The 22,920-nt window shown below is 34.9% G+C and overlaps 1 protein-coding gene across 1 annotated transcript; it reads left to right on the forward strand.

The window, feature by feature from the left end:
- The first annotated feature begins 505 nt into the window (after positions 1 to 505).
- LOC146527169 (uncharacterized) lies at positions 506 to 21,600 on the forward strand. The gene is made up of 2 exons (XM_085205808.1): positions 506 to 1,378; positions 18,530 to 21,600. The coding sequence occupies exons 1-2, from the start codon at positions 1,204 to 1,206 to the stop codon at positions 19,582 to 19,584; spliced, it is 1,230 nt and encodes a 409-aa protein (XP_085061934.1). The 5' UTR covers positions 506 to 1,203; the 3' UTR covers positions 19,585 to 21,600.
- The last annotated feature ends 1,320 nt before the right edge of the window (positions 21,601 to 22,920 follow it).

Below are 22,920 nucleotides of genomic sequence, written 5' to 3' on the forward strand. Positions count from 1 at the left end.
ACTGTACCTGCACACTTTCAATTATAATATCACACAATATACTACTACTACCAGCTTCACGCTTTATCCCTAGCGGGGTAGTCAGAGAGAACGGAGCGCCACACGCTACGGTCTCTGCATACCTCTTTCGCCTCATCCACTGTCATCAACCTCTACATACATGCCCTCTGAAGGTCCTCATCCTGCCTCATCACACTATGTATTTTGTATTAATCGAATAATGTTTAATTGTGGATACTTCATTGTTTTTTTTTACATATATTTCATTTTTGCGATGGAGATATAATTTTTTCCCTGAAATCTTGCTTGTGATTATCTATCTATAGCAAATTAAAAATAAGTTATTTCACATTTTCTACACAAAATTTATATAATTAATTGGCCTATGGAATGGAGACAAAATAAAACAAAACAATTGTGTTTACAGTATTTCTATTTTTAAAGAAAAACAAATTAAATCTTGTAGTAAAATTCAAGCCAATCAAAAATTATCTTATCTACGAGCTCAATTTTTATATTTTAAAAAAAAAACAAACAAATTATTAATTTATTTTAATGAACTTTTCGTTTTTGTTTAAATTTTAAATTAATATTTAACAGTTAAATTGCAGAAATTGAAATAAAAAAACATTAAAATAATAAATATGAATATTTAGTTAATATCAATAAAAGTAGTTTCATAGATATAGACAAAAGCATATTAATTGAAAATAAAGTTGATGACACGTCTAAGTTGGCGATTCGACAGGTGCGTGTTTGCTCCTCGCCGGTAAGCGCACTAGCGGCGAGCGGCAAGCGGCAAGCGGCAAGCGGCGAGCGGCAAGCGGCAAGCGGCAAGCGGCGAGCGGCAAGCGGCGAGCGGCGAGCGGCAAGCGGCGAGCGACGTGAGTGACGACGAGGGTCCGCACTATTTCCACTGGTTGATTGCGAGTAGCGAGCTAGGTCGCGCTCCAAGTTGGCAGCGAAGTTGTGCGGCAGGCACCCGCCGCCCCCATCGATCGAAGCGGCGGCGCGCGCACCACCCGCACCGCATATATACGACGCGGCGCGACGGCCGCCCTCACAACGCAAGAGGACGCGCGCGATCGCCGCAACGCCGCCGCCGCCGCTCGCCCGGGGCACCGCTCTTTCTCTTTTCTCTCTTTTCTCTGTTCGTCTGTCTCTCGCTGATGCGGTCGCGCTGAGGCCGATGCGGGCGCCGCCATGCCGCGCTGCCTCATGGCCAAGAAGTGGAAGGCGGCTCCGACGACCGGGCAGGCCGACGAGTCCGACGAGGAGATCGACGTGGTCGGCGAGGGGCGCGGCCGGAGCCCCGCGCCCGCCGCCACCGCGCCGGGGCCCTCTCCTCGCGATCCTGAGCCCACACTCCTCTACAACGGTGAGCACTTGTCATATGTCATTGCTTCAAGGTTTAATATCAATAATATGAAATTAATATCAGTATACCATGTAGAAGTGATAAAAAAATAAGCTAGAGTAATGTCGTAATACACTATGGCTTCTTATATGAAGATACAAAATTACCATCGAAACAGTCAACGCATTGGAGCCGTTGCTGTCAGGAAGAGTTACAAAATCTTCAATTTACTTAAAAGCATAAATTTAAGTTAAGCCCGTTCACCATTATTTTATATATACTCCATAAGCTTTGTTAACTGCGATTGCAAGTATATTAAATTGCGAATTTTACTTTTATAACATAGTAATTGTGACGCTATGCGCATGCGATGTAGAGTATTATTTATTCCACATAAACACATTTTTTTAAAATATATGTAGCATTTCCTAAAACTTATACAAAGACAGTAAAATATATTATAACTTATTGTTGTATTATCATAATTTATATTCTAATTTATTGTTGATTGGTTTTAGAACAAGTGAATGTAGTTGTATATTCGTATATATTTAATAGAGACGGAAGATACGAAGTAGACGTGGAAAGGCAAAATGCCTTGCCAGTTACAGAAGTCGAAGCATTAGTGTAGTGTTCACAATATAGTACCGACGCTGTAATACGGCAGTGAAACATGGATGTTAGTAGGTATAATTGAAAGAGAGATGAATGCTGTGGACATGCGGTCTCTTCGTAGGTTATGCCAAGACAGTTTAGCTAACTGAATCCACAATGAAGAGATACTACTACTAGCGAGGCTGTCACAATAAGAATGAAGAACACCTTGCTCTGGTGGTTTGGCTTGGTGATGAAAGAATGGTAAAAAATATATATGAAGCAAAAGTATGTTTGTAAGATTGTATGAGATTCAGGTGGGAACCTCGGTTGACCTTCGAGAACATAGTATCGGTGATACTAAGGAAGGCACTCAGGGCATTTATATAAAGATTGATGACAGTTGACGCAAAAAGATATGGTATGAGAGATAGTGGGAAGCTAGAAAAAAAATGTTTAGCAGCTTATATACGAGTTGGTACGACATTACGTCTAATACATTAATAACATAAATATGTACGTCACAGTTCCCATTAAAACATCAAGTTTCAGAAAGCTTTTATAAACAACATAAGTTCTACAACAATTTAATTGCAATTGCATTTTCTTTGTGAACTTTGATAGAGTTGCAGCTTCAGTAAATATGTGTAGTATTTATAGTTATAAATATGTATTAATCTTTTGACCCAATAATACAATATTCATATTTTTCATATTTTTGAAAAAGTATAGAGTAACCCATATACGACATTTAGTTTAACAATCGTTAAATATTCTATTAGAGCCACATACAATAGAAAAGAAAGAAAATTCTGTGATTTATTCAAGGATTTTGTGCATGCCGTGTCCATCGTACATATCTGTCAGTAAATAATTGTCATCGCTGCCATAATACCCACGGCCTCTGTCGGATTAACGCGCTTCCAATTATAAATACCTTAATTACTACAAATTATTTGTGAAATAAATTTCAATTATTAATTAAACATATTTGTTTGGGTGTGTTTTCTCACAGCATAGTTAAGTATAGGTAGGTTTATTTTGTTTCTATTATCAGAAGATTTATACAGCGGAAGTGTAAAGTTAATCTTGAAAATTAAAGTTCTTGGTTCAGTAATGATAAACAAAAAATAAAATTGTTATCCAACCCGGATTTGAACTTGGGCCTCTTGAATAACGTTCAGCTCTCTGATGAGTTAAAGTATACATGTATCAACATTGAACTGTTCATTAATTTTACATACATTTAAAAAAATCAAATATATTACTAGAGACCATTTACTGTAAAACTGAACTAACAAACACATACAAGTAGGTAATTATAAAGACAGAAAAATAGCATCAGCAAAAAATATAATACAAATAATAAATAAATAATACAATTTAATACATTTTTTATTTTTTTAAGCTAAGAAAAAATATCATCTGTCTACATATTTATTATCTATATATATAAAATCGAAAGGTCACTCACTCATCACGAAATCTCAGAAACTACAAGTGCTAGGAATCTCAAATTTTGCATAGGAGTTACTTATAGGACGTAGGTGCTCGCTAAGACGGGAATTTGCACTATTCGACTTCTAAGGGGTTGTTTTTGGGGTCGAATCTCTCAAATTTTGCATAGACGTCACTAGGACGTACTCATGGAGACAGAAATTAATAATAATAAAGTTCACGCGGGTGAAACCGCGAGCGGGCCGCTAGTATTGTATATTACTGAAAACATTCTTATTGAATTCTGGATGAAATGACAAAACAGTTCTTCTAAGAACAGACAAATCGAAATCGTCAAATGTTGAAGCTCGTTTCCTTTTCGATTGCGATTTAAGATTGTATTATTTATTAATTATTTATTATGCATATTTTTAGTGCTGTTATTTAAAATGACAAATTGCTGATTACTGTAATTATACTTATTTGTACGTATTTATAAGTTTAAGAGTATATGGTCTCTAACTTTTGCTGTTTGACATACACTATGTAATAATAGGCCATTTTTTTTGCTAGAACTTTATTCAGAAATATTAATGAGGCTTTAGACATATCGAACGTAAAATAACATTTTTTGTAAGTGTATTTTTCAAAATTTAACCCTTAATAGTACTACTGTAAGTAGGAAGTAGAGACTAAACTTGATTGAATCATCAGTAAAAAAAGAAACAAACGACTAACGACTAACTATATAACATGCCTCGATAGTCATTTCATCGAAATATTACGACCACATATTAAAATAATGGTAAATTAAAATTTAAATAAATTTTAATGTAAAAGAATAATGAGATTATTAACTAGTATATTTATTTAGTAACTACAGTACAGAGAGAAATTTTTAATTTTTTATAGTATTTAAATTATTATTTGAACGAAGGCATTTATTGACAGTACATAGATTTTACTTATATGTATATTGTCAATTATTTACCGTTATTAATAAATCAATAATTGCATATGCCTTTTTCATTAATACATCATTATACAAACCAATTTTTTTTTATTTTGTGTAATACTTTATTATACTTTAAAATTCGTATCTACATTATGTCGAGCCTGCAGCTACTAGCTTTGCGCGGCCTTCACATTTGTTAGGTGAAGCAAAAACCTTTTATAGCAGCTCGAGGAGCTTTCAGCCGACCTACAATGCTTCCGATTGACAGGATAGGTAGTAGGTAGTAGCGGAGACAGCGGGCACTAAGCCTCGTCAGCACATTCATATTGAAATTGATAACATTACTTTGAAGTGTTCACTCATATTTCATTTCAAAAGATACATATTTAGAAAAGTTTTTCATTTTCTATGCATTTCATTTACGTTACGTTCACTTGCACGTATATAGATATGTAGGTATATAGTGTAAGTATATATATATAAATTAACTTGCTCTTTAATTTAAAATGGAAAAAGTATTTTCTACATGCTTCAATTTTTTGTTCTTGAGTGCATCGTGTATACATATATATGTCGCAATGGGCTAACAATTACATAAGAGATTCTACGCTACGTATTCATTGTACGCTGTCGATACAACGCGCTATCGGTGGCACTTAACCTCGTTTGCCAACTCCTACCGCTACTCAAACCGTTTACATATATACGAATAGACAGACATATTATAGTTTATTTAAATCTTCCATATATGCATATAGGGGCAGGGGCACAAAGGAGTGTGACTGTAAGTCCCACTTGAAAAAATGAAATATTTATTTAAATTTATATTTTTATTTAAATTTATATTTGTCGAGGTAAAGCGCGTTGAGTCCAGCTCAGCAAGCAATGCTTTTAGGATTAGTACATTAGTACCCATACCCGTACCCAAAGATTAAAAGTTGGTTCCCAAATATAAAACGTGATGTTTTGCCGTTTTTATAGATAATGGTACGGAACCCTTCGTGCGCGAATCTGACTCGCACTTGGCCTGTTATAAGTAAATCATTTTGATACAATGTCGATAGCCACGAAAAAAGTACTTAAACTGCAAAATAAATATAAATTACAGCTCTAAAAAACAGTTTTCTTCAATGGACTACACACTTTGAAAATTATAAAACACACTACATAATCTTCTACTCATAGATATTAACGTGTTTTCTTTCGAGAGTTAGAATTAATTTAAAAATGTATGAGAACACCTAACAAAGTAGCAGCTGGTAACCGCTTGGGTGGCGAACCATGGAACAAGGGTCACTTATTGATTTTCTGGTCCACGCCGCATGTGGCCAATTACCGAGGCCTGATTTAGTTCCGAAGGCAGCCCTTCATTTGATACGTATTAATTGCTCCCGCGTAACGCATTGCGCAATTTTAATAGCGAAATTGACTTATTTCAACATTTTTTTTATTTTATTTTTTCCTTTTTTAAATACTTGTCATATTTCTCAGTAGAACGTTAAATGGTGTCCTAACGAAATTAAAAAAAAAAATCTTGTGAAAACTATACACTATTTATTAAAAAAAACTATACACTACTAATTAAAATATAAATGGAAAAAAGATAATACCATATATTAAGTAGAAGAAACACGCCATGTATTAAGGGGTACTTAGTGGGTTCTATTCAACTCCTCAGAAGCACTTCTCAGGAGCTTTTACAAATTAATTCAATTTCCTTATATATTTTTATTATATTGGTTGCTCTTTACATTACTTTTCATCGAATGAAACAAATAAAATTTCTAATAACGTTATAAAAATTATGACTTAATATAAAATCTAAGTACATTTCAATCCAGTATTCATACAGATTATAATCAAATAATTTAAAAACTAATATAACAAAGAGTTTAGATTAACTATTAAAAACACGAATGTAGTAAGAATCCCTATATTAAATATAATTCTAATGTTTTTCAACAACTTCTATAAATTAAAAAATAAACATCATGTATTTTAAAATAGTAATTTTCCAGAGAGAACCGAGTGTTAAGACACTGCCCTCCCCGCTAAAAAGAATAATATGCAACTATATTATTTACATAGGAGATAAAAAAACGTATTTTCTTTTAAATAGAATACTTATAACATAATGCTGAATGGATAAGATACGAAAGCGTTTGGTTTGTTAATATTAACATTTGATCATTTTATTTTCTTACATTTCATTTCTAACTTTTCTAAGTGGACAAAAGTTAATGGTGAATAACAGTATATTTTTTGTTGGTTTAAAATAAATTTTTGTTCGAAAATAGCAAATCTCAAAAATCTATTACTTTAATTGAACTCGGGCAATATACTCGTATGTATCTTGCCACAAAGACCGGTCAGTGGCAGTAGTAATTTGTTAATCTAATTAAGTGGGTCGAGTGCACTTATTTAATATGAAAATTTTTAGTCCGTATGTTAATTTAGGTATACCACAAAAAATCCATATCAATTAGGGTAATACAAGAAAAAAATATCACACATGCACATACCTACTAAAGTTAAGCTAATAAAAACAATAATAGGCTCAATTTCTTTAAGTGGGGTTTGTAGATGTCTGTTGGCATTCAATTAAAATAACTCTCGAAAACTTCCGAAGAATCAAGTTTCAATTTATTGTCAAACAAAGATGGAATAAAATGGGAACACGTCAATCTATAATTTACATGTGTTCTATGCGATGGCTTATAGATGATTATAGTTTCATATAAATTCTGGAGATAACATAACATACCTAAAACCGACATTGTGCTTCTGGACAAAAATATTTATTTAAAATAATAATAATACACATATAGTTACCATTTTATTATTGTAACTTTTAAAATTGTAACTTTGAAATTGAAAAGAGCAACTGGTTAGTTTCCTGCCAGCTCTTCACTTCGGTCTTTCAGAACGTCTCCGAGTATAAAAAGTGCTTGTCAAAGACTGTTTGAAAAAAGAATATTTAGAATTAAAATTTATATAAATGCTGCTTTATATTATATGTGCATATGCACATATGACATATGACGTGCATTTAGAAAACGTATCAAATCACGTAGCGGGTATCGAACCCCCGCCTCTTAGAAACCTTCAAAAATGAAAAACATTGTTCATTCTTCTCATCGATCGCTTCCAGTATCAAATATATCGCATTTAAAAAAAAAAAACTTGAAAGCGCATATAGGCTATTGTAAAGGTTTTTTTTTAGTTGCGGTCTTGTACTTTGACCCGTGGAAATTGTTTCGTGGACAGAATCGACCGCAGTGTACCAGCATCGAAATAAACTTTTATAAAACTGCATAAAACCACTCAATTTAAGTTCTCCAGCGAACTGAGATTTTTATTTCAATGAATAAGTGAATAACGGCTTTTCGGACAAGAATGTAATTTTGAACATTTTTTCAGACGATGCTAAATATATAAATATATTATTAATGTTAAATGAACTAAATTAAAGTGGTAAATAACGTGTACAAACACGATACAAAGTAAAAATGGCTGATCAATTTAAAATAATATACAAGAGAAAAGTTTTTTTTATTATTAATTACAAATGGTGGAAGTATATCCAATACAATTAGAAAACATTTCAACCGGTAATAAAATCATTTATTTCACCTATATAAACATCATTATGTGACTGTGATAATCACAGTAGCTGAGAAACGTAAGCCTCGGATCAAATGCTGATAGTGCTGGTGGTGCCTGAACGGACAGGTGCAGACCAACTTCCTGCCAGAGGTGAAATTTTCCAAATAACATAGAGACTGCTTGGTATAATTGGGATATCTAAAAACTCACTCACTCACTCAGGGGGTGAGGTAAAAACCCCTGAGTCATAAGATACTTCCTAAGGACCTAGAAAGCTGAAATTTGGTATATAAACTTATATTAGTACAAAAACATGAAAAAAGACATGGCCCCACTTTCAAATTACTGAGTAGGCATACTGTCTTAACCACATATTATTAAACTAATAAGTTTTCAAAATTTCAGCTTTGCTAAAGTAACGTAAATATGGCGGCTCTGGGATCTTGGGCTTTAAGTATATCACACACTATTGAATGATGTCTATAGAACTTATGAAACCCCATCAGACTTAATACATATGGAATATTATAAACGCCAAAATTGTTTTCTTAATTTTTAATAATGTTTTATGAAATAGACATCCAAAAACCACTTTATTATCAAACTTCGAACGCATTTTAATACTAAAAAATACTACTAAAAATACTAATAAAATTTTGTCATCGGTCGGGCTACATCCGCCATTTTTTTCATTGATCTACTTGTTGATACGAGAGATTTTCCGTTTCTACATATTTTCGTTGAATTCTTGTTATTTCGTTCTTATTTTTGTTGTATTTATAAATTTCTTGTTTTTTTAAGTTTTGCTTAGCGATATTTGTTGATTGTGTATTTGTTGACTTGTTAAATTGACGTTTTTATGCTTAAAAACATGAGTGTACTTTAACCAAGCAACGGTTGCACTTTTTCTCAAAAAGCAATCAAAGAAAACCCCAATACGGACAAGGTGCATCTTGTTAACGTGTTCCATCACGTAGAAGAAACGTGGTCCAGGGATTCATATTCATTGTGATATTATCAACAAATGTTAGAGAAACTTTGATTTCTTTTTTAATTTTTTTTCACAAGCTAAGAGATATAGTTGTTAGCTTTACGTAGACCTCCCTCCATTAGCTAATGTAAAGTCTACAGCACTTTCTGACAAATCAAGAAGAGTAAGAGTAAAAAAAGGAAGAAGGAGATTATTGAATAAATAAATTAAACATGATATATATATAACTCAAAGAATATACAATAATTTACGGGCTCATATGGTTTTGTACAAAAGTATACTCACTTACTTATTACATATCCTACTTATTTACATACATAAAAAATAGTATTATTTAATAATAAATAGAATATTGCAATTTGTAATATTATCACTGGAAGAACGTTTCATATTCAAAATGACTAGTCATGATAATTATATAACAATGTCTAGGGCGCCGCGCGCCGCACCAAAGCAATATCGGTGGGTGAGAGCCTCTTATTGGCGTTTTACTCTTACTGTCTCGTATGTTCGCACCGCCAGCTCTCCATAGTTCACAGCATTAATGGACGTACATTTTTCTATATTAGTATGTAGAATCAGAGTTTTTCTTTGCAATAGCAGATATTTTTTAAATTTATTACTTTTAAAATATATCTAAATTTTTATGGCTGCGTACATTAAAAGTAAAAAATGGAACCCTCCTAACTTACTCCTAAAAACGGAATCCTACTAACGAATCCTAGAGGTCACTTTGTTGTCCGCGGAGGTATCAAGCTGAAATTAATACCAAATATCCAAATCCCTTGGATTACGAAAAAGAAAATTAATCTTCCTTTTTTTCTTTACTGCGTAGGCAGAGGGAATCTAGTGCTTAGACATTCCGTTTCCTACTTTTGTTGTGTGGAGGAACTCAACACCGCGCTTTGCCTCAACACTAGAGCGAAGAAATGAAAATATTAAATACTTGTTTCAATTTCCTGGAGTGGGAATTGAACCCACAACCTGTCTGTCTTACAGTACATTTATTATGTACATTTTTAAATTAATCAACTTAGCTGAAAAAAAAACATTAATTAGCTAAATACTAATTGAACGTTATATATTTAGAGTAGAGTCCTCTTTAGATATTCTTAAAAGACTTATCTACATTTTATTTTCTGTGACAGAGGCAGTGAGGAGGCAGTTAATGAAATTTGCCAAGTCATCACACTTTGTCGATTGCAGGCCCTTAATGTCAGACATAAATCATGGCTGTTTCATCTCGCCCATTTAAAATAAGACATTTCTTCTGTCCGTATATAACACTTATTTGTAACGTATCAGTGTACTTTGGTATATTTTAATATACCTCACTTAAAAAAAAGATATATCCTAGGTAATAATTAATACATTGTTGATTCCCCTCCATAATATAATCAACACATAAATATTCTTACAAAGACTTACCTTAAGCATTACTTTAAAAAAAATTAAAATCGAACTTGCTTCTTTCATTTCTCTCTCTGTATATTCATTTTAAGAAATTTACTTTATGTTGATAATAATTAGTTTCAAATAAAATACTCACCTAATAATTTTCTATTGTCTCTTTCTAAAACGATTCAGGTTCACGCTGTTTTTTATTTTTTTTTTTTAAAAACAAAAAACGATTTTCAATATAACCTTTTTTTGTCACTATTCTATTAGAGATGTGGATTCGAAATTGTTAACTCTATTTCGATGACGATGGTACTTTATCGGGGAATAGGGTGTAATGGAAACCAGAGAGTAGACTAGAGTAATAAATTACTTTGATCGGTACACGGCTCAGGACGCTTTATTCTTTGTAACTGTGCCTACGATTTATGGACCCCAAACAAGGTCCCCAAGTTCCACCAGTTTTTTATAAGAGCCGATACATTTGTACAAATTGAAAATCGATTATCGTTTCAGTTAAATGTGCCGCTAGCTCTTAACAGCTTACTCTTTAATATTTTGCTTCTGTTATGAGAAATATTATACTCTAGTGATTATTAAAAAAACATTAATGAAATATTTATTAGAGTGACTCAAAACACGACTGGTTGTAGGTTCGCTCCCCACTCGTTGAAATGAAATGTTTATTGAAATTTATATATTTTCATTTTTCCGCTCTGGTGTCGACGCAAAGCGTGGTGTTGAAAAGCATTTCGTTGTCGATTTTCCGCCGAATTCTCCGGAATTCATCCAGTTCAATTACTATCTAACACTAGGTTCCCTTTGCCTACCCTGCTGTGGCGGTATGCAGCCTGATTTGATTTATATGTAAATAGTACACGCATAAATATATACATTTGTCAGGTACTTGATCTTTCTATAAGCTCAAGTCATTTTTTATATTTTATGAAAAGATATACAGGGTGGAAGAGGCAGCGCTTCTTTTACTGAAACTGCATATAGGGTAAAATATTTCAAACCCAGAATTAAAAAAATTAATCAAGGTACCTGAATAGTTTAGACGTAGGATTTTTTTTCATTTCACGATTTTTATCCATACCTGTATTTCGTGTGACGCACACATACGTGTGCGACGTTGCCGCTTTGACAGGTAAGTGTGTGCGTGCCTATGTTATACTTTACAAATGGCGTTTTATGTTAAAACGATAATTTACTTAAATACTACTTAAAATAACTTTTTCATTTTTGGGAATTATTTTTTTTCCGAATAATATTAGGCTTTTATAGAGTAGTTAAAACTGTGGTTTCATTTAAAGTGGTGCTGACAATTCCACCCTGTATAATAAAGTTTCAAGTTTTCACTTAACGTTTTTTGTTTTTGCGCTAGAATGATATACGAGCATGGCAGGGTGCGTGGGGTGTGTCGTTTCCGTAGTTAGCATACTAAAGGAATTTTTAGCTTTACAAAGCGATCGGTACCCGAATGACCCACGAGCTCTCGCTCGAAATGAATATTCAAAAAAACAATATCTACGCGACAACATGTACATGGAAGGCATATGAGAAAACTATTATTTATGACATTTATTAATAACGTAATGGGATGATGGGAACAATGACTTTTTTTAATTTTTTCGAATAGCGTAACATTGCATGGTGAAAACTAATTTTGTATTTTGGTAAGCTTCCCTTTACTTTAAGTTTTCCCTTTACGTTTTATTTTATCGACTTAAATAAATAAACAAGTTATAATTTTTAAATAATGTTGTTCAATAAAATTGTTATAAATACTTGTTTTATTGAATTAATTGAAATTTTTCTTTTCAATATTGGTACATTATAGGTACATTTTACATTATATTACTATAAGAAAACGAATTCAAATTCAGAAATAATTCAGATCAGTAAATTAATAATTACGTAGTCCAAGCGGGCGAAGCCGCGAGGGGGTCAATAGTCAACAATAAAACAAGATGTGCCGCAAAAATTGCATAGGTCACAACATATATATTTTGCGCAACATTAGGAATTGTGGACATATATTCTGACAAATTAAGAATGTGGGGGATTTCATATGAGATCGTGAGAATGCTGCGGTCTTGGAGCATCTGTGCGATAGCTTCGTATACCAGTATAATGTATATGCGGGAGAACTCCGGTCTTGCCTGACCTAAATTTCGACATCGTTTTTTCAACACCGCAAAAGCGAAATTTTTGGAAATCGACATTTGTTATATATTTTTATCATATCACACTAAAAGTATTAAACGTACAGAAATACTTGTATATTAATAGATTGTCTTGTTCAAAATTTTCGTCAAGTGATTTCCCTAGGAAGTTATGTAGGTACTTCAAAACAAAATAACATCTAAAACTTTATTGCAATTGTTATAAGAAACTTATAACAATTATAAAAAATATATATAGATGTCGATACGTCCCCTTTTTAAAAAAGAAATCGATTAAAAAAATATTAACATAGATATCCCGTTAAAATTAACTTCTATAATTAACAAACATATAGAGATTGTATAATATCATTATGAATGTAGGCAAGAGATTTCACGCTGTATTCCACACATAAAAGTGCCTACCGCACGGGGAGCCTAGTGTTCACCGAATTCTGGAGGCATTGCGTGTTGAGTGGCCGAACTCAACGCCGACATTTTCATCATTATTTAATATATTTTATTAATTAATAACAGGTTTTGGATAATAAACCAATGTCAAAAAAAATATCTATACATTAAAAATACACGCTCATTTGAGCACACTAAAATATTAAATTACGAGCCGAGGAGCAAAAGCAAATTTCCACAACTTTATTAGCAACCTTTAGTTTTCCTCAAAATCCAAGTAGTAAGCGTCCCGATTCTCCACGAGCGTGCGTCAACAAGTACCAGCAGGAGTCCCGGGAGGTCGCGGCGGGTGGAGGGGCAGGGGCAGGGTCTGTAGGGGTGGTGGATACACACCCTTGGGGTGTGCAGGGTCGAGATTCAACTGGTGCAATGCGGCGTACCCCTTCGCTCATCCCACTGTCCGGGTTTGTTTTTACTATTGTATCTGCGGCGCACAGTTGGCACTCTAAGCGTTGATTTTGTTACGTTTGTTTTGTATCAATGCCATAAATGAAAATGGGTTTACCAGCTATATTTTTATTTGGAAGCCATTTTCTTCATGCAATGAATTAGATGTCGATTCTTTTTAACAAGTGCCTCAATAACGTTGTCCATTTACAGACGCAACAAAACGATTTTTAATCTATATATATAAAATCGAAAGGTCACTCACTCATCACGAAATCTCAGAAACTACATGTGCTAGGAATCTCAAATTTTGCATAGGAGATATTTATAGGACGTAGGTGCTCGCTAAGACGGGAATTTGCAATATTCGATTTCTAAGGGGTTGTTTTTGAGATTGAAAGTTTGTATGAAACTTTGCATGGACGTCACTTATAGGACGTAGAAATTAATAATAACGTAGATCACGCAGGCGAAGCCGCGAGCGGGCCGCTAGTTTTATATATGTCTAGGTAGAGTTCGAAATGACACATAAATATTAAATATTTCATAGTTTTCATTTAGCTCGCGCTAGTGTTAATGTATTCCGCGTTGTACATTAATAAATTTACACGTGAAATTTATTGATATTATCTATCTACATTTGAATCAATTTTAATATAATATTCATTGTAGGTACGAAATTTAACATTAATATTGCATAAGCCAAATAATTGGAACTTATGGGTAACTATCCGTTATGGTTTTATATGTATATATATATATATATTCCCTCTTTGTAAATTCAGATGAACATTACCATAAAATATCTATCATGCGTCGAACCCACCAACAAAGAAAACCTAAACATATTTTGGAACTTCCAATAGCTTGGCGCCGGTGCGACGGGAACCGGATATGAGCAAGGCAAGGCTAAATTCTGGGGAAACTTATTGCAAGAATACACTGGCACAAATTTACGTTATGCAACACAAGAGAATTAAAACATTACCACTTGGAATGGACCACCCAAATGGAAACCTGCGTATGGAAATTTATTTAAAATTTATCATTACGTTTAAGCTTTTGCAACTCGTAGAATTATTGTTTTCATTTTAGCTAACCGTTTGAATAAAAGCTGGAGTAGGCAAAGATAAACTAATGTCAAGTTCTCCGCGTAACTGTATACTGTACAGTACTGTATACTGTAACGCGACGGTTGTGGATTCGATCCCCACTCGAGGAAGTGAAATATTTGACGTTGTGACGAGGCAGAGCGCGGTGTTAAGTTCCGCCACTGGACAAGTAATACCCCGCCAACCCCGCCTACCCCGCGATATGCAGGATACAGCATAAAATAATGAAAAAGATTAAAATAATGAAATCCTAAGAGTGTATGTGTTGTGAGCTCATATTTAATTTACAGTGTTTTGTAACTATTAGTAAATGAATACACACACACTTACAAACAGACTAGCTCATTTCGTTTTTCCCGCAGATTTACAGAATATAAAATTATTTATTATTATACATATATCATAAAATACTTACACTAAAGACTTTATTTCTATATATTTGATTTTAAATAATTATCAAATGCACGTATCGATATACTGTTAAGATCAATAATGGGGATCCCAGCACCAGCAGCAAGTTGTTTAAAGCTGGTGCTGTAACCGAACTGAGTTGAGTGCGTCAATTGTTCTCCTGAAAACCGATTTCGCAACTTGTTAGCTTCGCGCTATGTTTGAATAAATTGAGTGGGAAAACTCAATTTTCCACTATTCGTTTAATTAAAGCTGAACGTCGATCGCCGCTATCGGCTGCTATATTCACAAATGCTACCATTCCCACTCGAATCAGATGGTACTTACTTTAATTTTGTGAATATTGTACTGATAATATAAAAATGATTGCTCTCTTTCATCTATACTCGTATATATAAAATCGAAAGGTCACTCACTCATCACGAAATCTCAGAAACTACAAGTGCTAGGAATCTGAAATTTTGCATAGGAGTTATTTATAGGACGTAGGTGCTCGCTAAGACGGCAATTTGCAATATTCGATTTCTAAGGGGTTGTTTTTGGGATCAAAAGTTTGTATGAAACTTCGTTACTACAAACGCTAGTCTTAAATTTTGCATAGACGTCACTAGGACGTAGTCAGTAGGAGACAGAAATTGATAATAACATAGTTCACGCGGGTGAAACCGCGAGCGGGTCGCTAGTATATTATAAAGGGGAACTAAAACAATATTTTTATAATGAATAGAAAATCCGATGGCAATAGAATGTGATGAATTCTTACGTACAATATTGTTTTACTTACAAACAAATCAAATCAGTTTCACGCTGTATCCCGCACACAGCAGGGTAGGCAGAGGGAATCTAGTGTTAAGACACTCCGTTCCCCACTTTCTGCCGAATTCTGGAGACTTTGCGTGCTTTGCTTTGTTGTTGCGTGAATAAATATTTCACTTCCTTGAGTGGGGATTGAACTCACAACCGTCGCGTTACAGTCATGCTCTTGTGCCGCTGCGCCACGACGGCCTAACTTACAAACTATTTATTTATTTTACAACTTTATTTATGTGTATGTCATTTTTGCACAATTTATGTCTAAAGTTTTGTCCGCGAATCCGTCTACATGGTCCAATGGACTAATTCTAACTAAGAATTGTATACTTGTAGCACGTGTCAAGAGCCCGGTAGCGTGGTAGACCTCAGTACTGTCACATACATAACGAGACCAGACGTGCCGATTTTTGCTTGTATGTCCCGGTGTTCTGAAACATGCCATCGAGACATACACATGTCCCATGTTTTCCGGAATGGCATGTAAATTTGGTCGGTCGAAACAAGTTCCTCCCTGATTGTCGCAGTACTAGTGTACTTTTTTCAAAAAATGGAAGTAAAAACGAAAACACCTCTCTAAATACGAATGCTCTCCTCAAACGCGAAAACACACCTTGAAAAAAAAACGAAAGCCACCCTACAATGTCCCGTTTTGAGCCGACCGAAATATGGTCGCGTTACCTATATCTTCATCGATGAACTGACTATCCAGTAGCTTCTGACATTAACTTCTAAAATATAAATTTTATTGATATTTTATGCTGTAAAAGACATAATAAAGAAATGCATTATGAACGATTCATTGAATAAGGAATTATATTATATAGTTTGTTTTTTTTTTAGCTTGACGCTGTATCCCGCACATAGCAGGGTACGCAGAGGAGACCTCTCAACCTAGTACTTAGAACACTTGTTCCCATTAAGACACTTTCATTGCCAGCCTTCCGCCCCATTCTGGAGGCATTGGGTGTTGAGTGGCGGAATCAACACCGTGCTTTGCTTCGTTGCCAGAGCGAATGAAAGTATTAAATATATCATTTTCTTGAGTGGGAAATGTATTCATAACTTGTCGCGTTAACTATTGCAGGTTTGTGCCCCTGAGACACTGGCGCAATAGTTTAAAATACTTAATTTGAAAAAAAAAAGTATTTTTACTTTCTTGTAATTTGTAAAAAATAAAAGTGGTTACTGTGGGTAAAATTTAAGAAATAGATATATGCTGTCGTTGAGTTTTTTTTAGATATTTTAAATGCGAAAAATTCCGTCATCCGTGGTTTTTGCGTAGCTTTATCCGTTTACGCAGAGTACGCACGGAATCTCTTGAGTTTTCCTGTTGTTTCAAAATTTTGTATTTTTACTCCGCCCTTTAGGTTTTAGCGTAATGTAATATAGCATTATAATGACCCTCCCTACGAGTGCACCAGGCGTTATGTAGAATGGCGTCGGACTGTGTGGTGCACCACCGATCTTTAAAAAGGTCGACCACAACCGCTCTGTCAAGAGCGAAACGACAAAGAAGAAGAAGAATATAGCATTATAACCTTTCCCGATAAATGAGCTATCCAACACAAAAAGATTTTTTTTAAATCCAAGCACTAATTCCTAAGATTACCACGTTCAATCAAACTTTTTTTTTAATTGTATTAATATAGAAATACACTCGTAGATAACACTCAAATATCATTTAAAAGAAGGCAATATAAATTTCGCGAAGAGTGGTTTTGCGTTTCATCTATACTATCTATACTAGTCTATATCTATACTAATATAATAAAGCGGAAGAGTTTGTTTCTTTGTTTGTTTGTTTGAACGCTAAGATCTCTGGATCTACTGGATCGATGTACTTTGTTTTTGTTTTGGATGAAAGCTGCATTCTTCAGAAGTGCTATAGGCTATATAATATTACATTACACGTATATACTAATAAATTAAAATACTTTCTAATTTGACATGCAATTTATTCTGCCATGTTAATAACAACCGTCGTCGCTACGCGACCGCGTTCGTTACCGCGTCATTTTGATATTCATCCTTATGAAAATAAATATAATAGTCACTTTTAGCATTTCATCTAGATTGAAATTATATTTCTATAGAAATTATATTCTTATATTTCAAGCAGGCGTAGCTGCGTCCGAGTCCGCTAGTTGGATATAAATGAGTATGTACATAACGATATTGCGATACGATAAGAAATTATTTTTACTTATAATTCTATTTAGGCGTTAAGAGTTTTATTTAGTTTTTTTTAGAATCAAGCTCAATGATTGCTTCTAAAACGATGTAATTAAATATTATGACTTAATACCTCTATACAGTTTGAACAAAATCTCCGTTAAAGCTATTACAAATCCATACCTATATTATAAATTCGAAAGTAACTCTGTCTGTCTGTCTGTCTGTCTGTCTTTTACGCAATCAGGGCCAAACCGCTAATTTAATTGTGATAAAATACTCATATAGAGATACTTGAGGGTCTCGAGATGAACATAGGATACTTTTTTTTCTCATATTTGTAATATTTTTGATATATATAAATATATTAAAATACTTATTAATTGGACATGGAATTTATTCCGCCATGTTTATAACAACCGCCGTTGCTAAGCAACGATTTGCAAAGTTTGTTGTTAGAAAACGTCACCCAAAATGAGCTTGCTTAACGCATCTCTCTATAGAAAACTGAAAATAATTTCATAAATATATTTAATAAATATTCGTATAGTTCAAGCGGGCGTAGCCGCGTTCGGATCCACTAGTATGTAATATTTGTTACAAATATAAAAAAAAAATTAAGTATAAAAAATAACACTGAAAATTTTGTTTGTACAGGTTACACAGAGGAGCAGCCTTCCACACAATTCACCGCACAACTTCCAAGTGAGGTGAGCCCGGCTCCCCCCGGCCCCTCTCAGCCGGCGACTCAGCCTCTCTCCTACGCACTTCTCCACCTCTCCGCCTCCGACTCGACAGATCCGCCTTTTCTCCAAGTGCAACTCCAATCTTCGCCTGTCTCCTCTCCTCCGCCACCGGCGAGCGGCAAGTCCAACTCGTTGTGCTACTCCAGCACGGGCACTCTTCTGTCTCTACCGCCTAAGAAGAAGGATATCTATCGTCCCTACTGCCTCGGGGACCGCGCGTACTTACACCGCGCCGAGGAGGACCTCAACGCGGCGCACGCTATACTCGACTTGAGTCAACACGCTGTTTTCCTAACAACACCGCCGCAGACAGACCCAGCGCCGCAACCTGAGCCGCCCCCTCCACAGGCCGAGCCCTCGCAGGAGCAGAACTCGGAGCGGCCGAAGGAGACCATCGCCTATACATACGACGCCTTCTTCGTAAGCGACGGCCGGTCTAAGCGTCGCAACTATGCCAACGCCCCGATCGAGAGCGCCCAGCAACCGGAACACAAATCCAAATACACTTGTAGTGAATGCGGCAAGCGGTACGCCACATCCTCAAATCTGTCGCGACACAAACAAACGCACCGCAGCCTGGACTCGGTGGCGGCCAAACGCTGCGGTGAGTGTGGCAAAGCGTACGTGTCCATGCCGGCGCTGGCCATGCACGTGCTCACGCACCAGTTGTCGCACGTGTGCGGCGTGTGCGGGAAGCTGTTCTCGCGGCCGTGGCTGCTGCAGGGCCACCTGCGGTCCCACACGGGGGAGAAGCCCTACGGATGCGCGCACTGCGGCAAGGCGTTCGCCGACCGCTCCAACCTACGCGCGCATATGCAGACTCACTCGGCTGACAAAAACTTTGAATGCCTGCGTTGTCATAAAACTTTCGCCCTCAAGAGCTACCTCAATAAGCATCAGGAGTCGGCATGCGTGCGCGATGGAGAGTCGCCGCCCCCCGACTCGCCCCCGCCCGCGGCCGACTAGCGCGCCACAGAACAGCAAGCAACCAGGGACCGTAAACTCTGTCGTAAGATTTACTTATTAACTTAAAGTATTAATATGAATTTAGTTCACTAGTATAATTATTATAAATATACAAATTCTAAAATAAGTAGAGTCGCGCGACCGCGGCCGGCGTACAGCGCCGGTCGGTGCCGTCGTGCCGCATTCGAGCAACGTTTCGCAAACAACGAATCATGTACGACCCCGTAGCGCCGCCACCGCGGCGATAGGCCGTAGCGATAAACGTCCTAATAAGGTTAATATTGAATTATGTATATATATGTCGATAAAATATACCCTTATATACATAGAAATTACGAAATACGAATGAAACTAATATCTTTTGTAGGTGATTTTTACAAACCGCGTAGTAGGTTAGAAAGTATTAGGGTGTAAGGTGAACATAAAATTGCGAGAGCCAAACGCCGAGTTCGTCAAAGAAGGTAAGCGGCCGCGACGTTCGTCTCGGTGAGGAACTTGCCAAAATTTTCCGTCCGAAGCTCCGCACACGCCGCCGCGCTATCGCCGTGCGCCGCCGCCCGCTACAGTGCCTTAACAGACAGCGCGCCCTGAGCCGCCCTACGCCGCCCCGAGCCGCCCTACGCCGCCCTACGCCGCCCCGAGCCGCACTTCAGCACACAGCTTTTTTATCCAATGCACTTCACTTCACACATCAGATTTAAATAATCCCCTTTTTCACTTGATACTTGGCTACTATTGTTTTCATATGATAAAAAAAATAAAAAATTGAATTTGATTGCGGTTAATAAATATTTATATAGTATTTAATAGTTATACAATTATATAGTATAATATATTAATTGATTAAAGTTTACAAATACATACGGTCACGTGGTAATTGGTTATGGACGGGCGACGGCGCGAACGACGGCTGTCAGAGACGGGCTTCGCCGCGTCACTCAGCGAGCATGCCTTTAGATTGAGTGTGTTATTAGTGTCAAGTCGAAGGTAACTGGCAATAAACTAGATTAAAGTAAGGTAGTATTAACAGTAATGTAAGGAAGCGGGCACGAGGTGCTTGGAAGAAATGGGTATTCGAAAAGCAATAATAATGTAGACACTTATCAAGTCGCGCACCGTTGTCGAATAGACAGAGCAGACTTGCCCTACTTGATCCTACCCCGTAGCTCTCGGTAGCTCTTGGTAGCTCTCGTAGAAACACTTGTACGTGCTTGTATTCGTATGAAACAGTACGTAATGTAATGTTAGTTCTATTTAACATATGGGACTTCCAACCTGTGGGTAGTCGCCGCGACCCGTAGCGTACCTATTAGTTGAAGCCTCGCGAGTCAATTCTTTGTCAGTGAATTTCATTTAACCCTGTCAATTATAAAGTCCTCTATAAAAAGTTCCTGTATGTAACAACTAGACTTAATGAACATACTTAATGCTGACAACAATAAACGTCGAGTTATAATTTGAAGGTAAATCTTCCAACAACTTCCCCATCGTCTCCACTTTACAATGTGTCAATCCAGAACGGGGTTTCTAATTTAGTGTACATTTTCCCCTCTAATTAATCCAAACGTAGTGCCATAAATATATTATTATATACGGAACTTTTTTCTTATTTGTAAGTAATAATTTTATTTATACAAGCTTGACCAGACAAGGGTTGCGCGTTTAAAAGCAATATAATGTTAATGTATAAGCAATATTATTATAGAATTTACGTAGTCTATATATTCATCGTTTATTAATATTTGGTAGATATTGGTGCTTCAAAGTACTTTATAGAATGAACAATTATTAAAACGAAATTAACATCGAATATTATGTAATAAATAGTGTGATATATATATTTTTTTCAAAATTAAAGAGTTCTTAGATAACGTATCACTTCTATGTTCTACCAAATTTCTCCTCTTTTTCAGGTAGCTTTTCATATCTATATAAAATCTATCCCAATATTATAGAACCTAGCGTTTGTACTCCTAAACATAATCCTTCAATTTATTCTTATAATAAATACTATGCATCTAGTCTCTTTTGTCTTCGTAGATGAAAAAAATTGGCTTTTAAAAATCTTATTCAAGATATTTTATTCAAATATTTATATACTAACGTTATTGTAGTCGTAGGAATTTTAGACTAAAATAGTAACGGTAAGCAATATTGAAATTAATGAAACCAATTTATATACAAAATATATAACGATATTTTAATGTAAATATTTCATGGTGTACCAAAATACCTTCCTTCTTTACAATTATTGAAGTAGTATTGTAATCTCTACTATCACTTGTAAAGAGTAGTCAATAAAGATATTTAGACCATGTGTCTAAAAAATCACTTCTACAAATTAACTTTGAAAGTTACTTATACAAAAGTCAAATGTAATGGGAAAAAATATTCTTTGCGAATGATGATAAGTTAGCTTATGCCTTAACGTAACAAGTATGAAATATAGTTATATTTTTCATAAATGCGTTTTCAAATGTTACAAAGTAAATTAAAAAACAATTAGTACACACGGCACAATTTTTTAACACACATGTAGATATGTCAAGATTTAAAAGTATGTACTACTACATATATGATTTTTTTAAATATTTTATATGATATTCGAAGTTTTCTTCGAAGATAACTTTTGTTTAAATGTAATTAAATTTTTCAGCATTTAAAAATTACTAAATTGATTCCACTAACAAATGAGTAAATTCATAGAAAATTATTTCTGTCATATAAAGGAAAATAGATTTTTTTTTCTCCATTAAAAATATAAGTACCTTTTTTGATAAATGGACTTTGCCGAGTCTAATTAACTAGTGGGATGGAAGCCATTAAAAGATTATATACTGCCAGGGAACCGCATAAGTCGTCTACGCAATTTTATTATATTCCTACAATAATTTGTGCTTATAAATAATATGTACAATAAATAATACATAATAATAAAAAATAATAGAAATAAATAATACCATGTTTTGAGAATATAAGAAAAATAAGACCGACTCCGCGTAAATACATAAATTACAGTTTATAAGTTGCTTCCATGTGGACGTTCATAAACAAAAAAATATAATAAAGAAATTTAAAATTATTTTAAAAATTTATACATTAATTATAAAACACAATTACAGTGATAAAATACCAAGTAAGTTTGTCCAAATTAGCAATATATAAGCAATATAGGTTGTAGGTGTTTAATAATAATTATCTAATTTTATTCGTAGCCTAATTTCAGAACGACTTGAAATCAATTTTATTTAGTTACCTAAGCGTTAGTTTCTAGAGTAGTTGGTACATTATACATTATAAGAATGTTCACATAGCAATTAATGATAAATTAATATA

Source organism: Heliconius melpomene, chromosome 21 (genome assembly GCF_056956725.1).
Source record: "Heliconius melpomene rosina isolate 202511_hmr_F chromosome 21, ASM5695672v1, whole genome shotgun sequence".
Classification (NCBI taxonomy): Eukaryota; Metazoa; Arthropoda; class Insecta; order Lepidoptera; family Nymphalidae; genus Heliconius; species Heliconius melpomene.

What these genes read in the sequence shown, in the direction of transcription:
- LOC146527169 (XM_085205808.1), top strand. Translation starts at nt 1,204, where the DNA reads ATGCCGCGCTGCCTCATGGCCAAGAAGTGGAAGGCGGCTCCGACGACC. An exon ending in GCCCACACTCCTCTACAACG is followed by an intron (nt 1,379 to 18,529) that starts GTGAGCACTTGT and finishes TTGTTTGTACAG; the next exon opens with GTTACACAGAGGAGCAGCCT.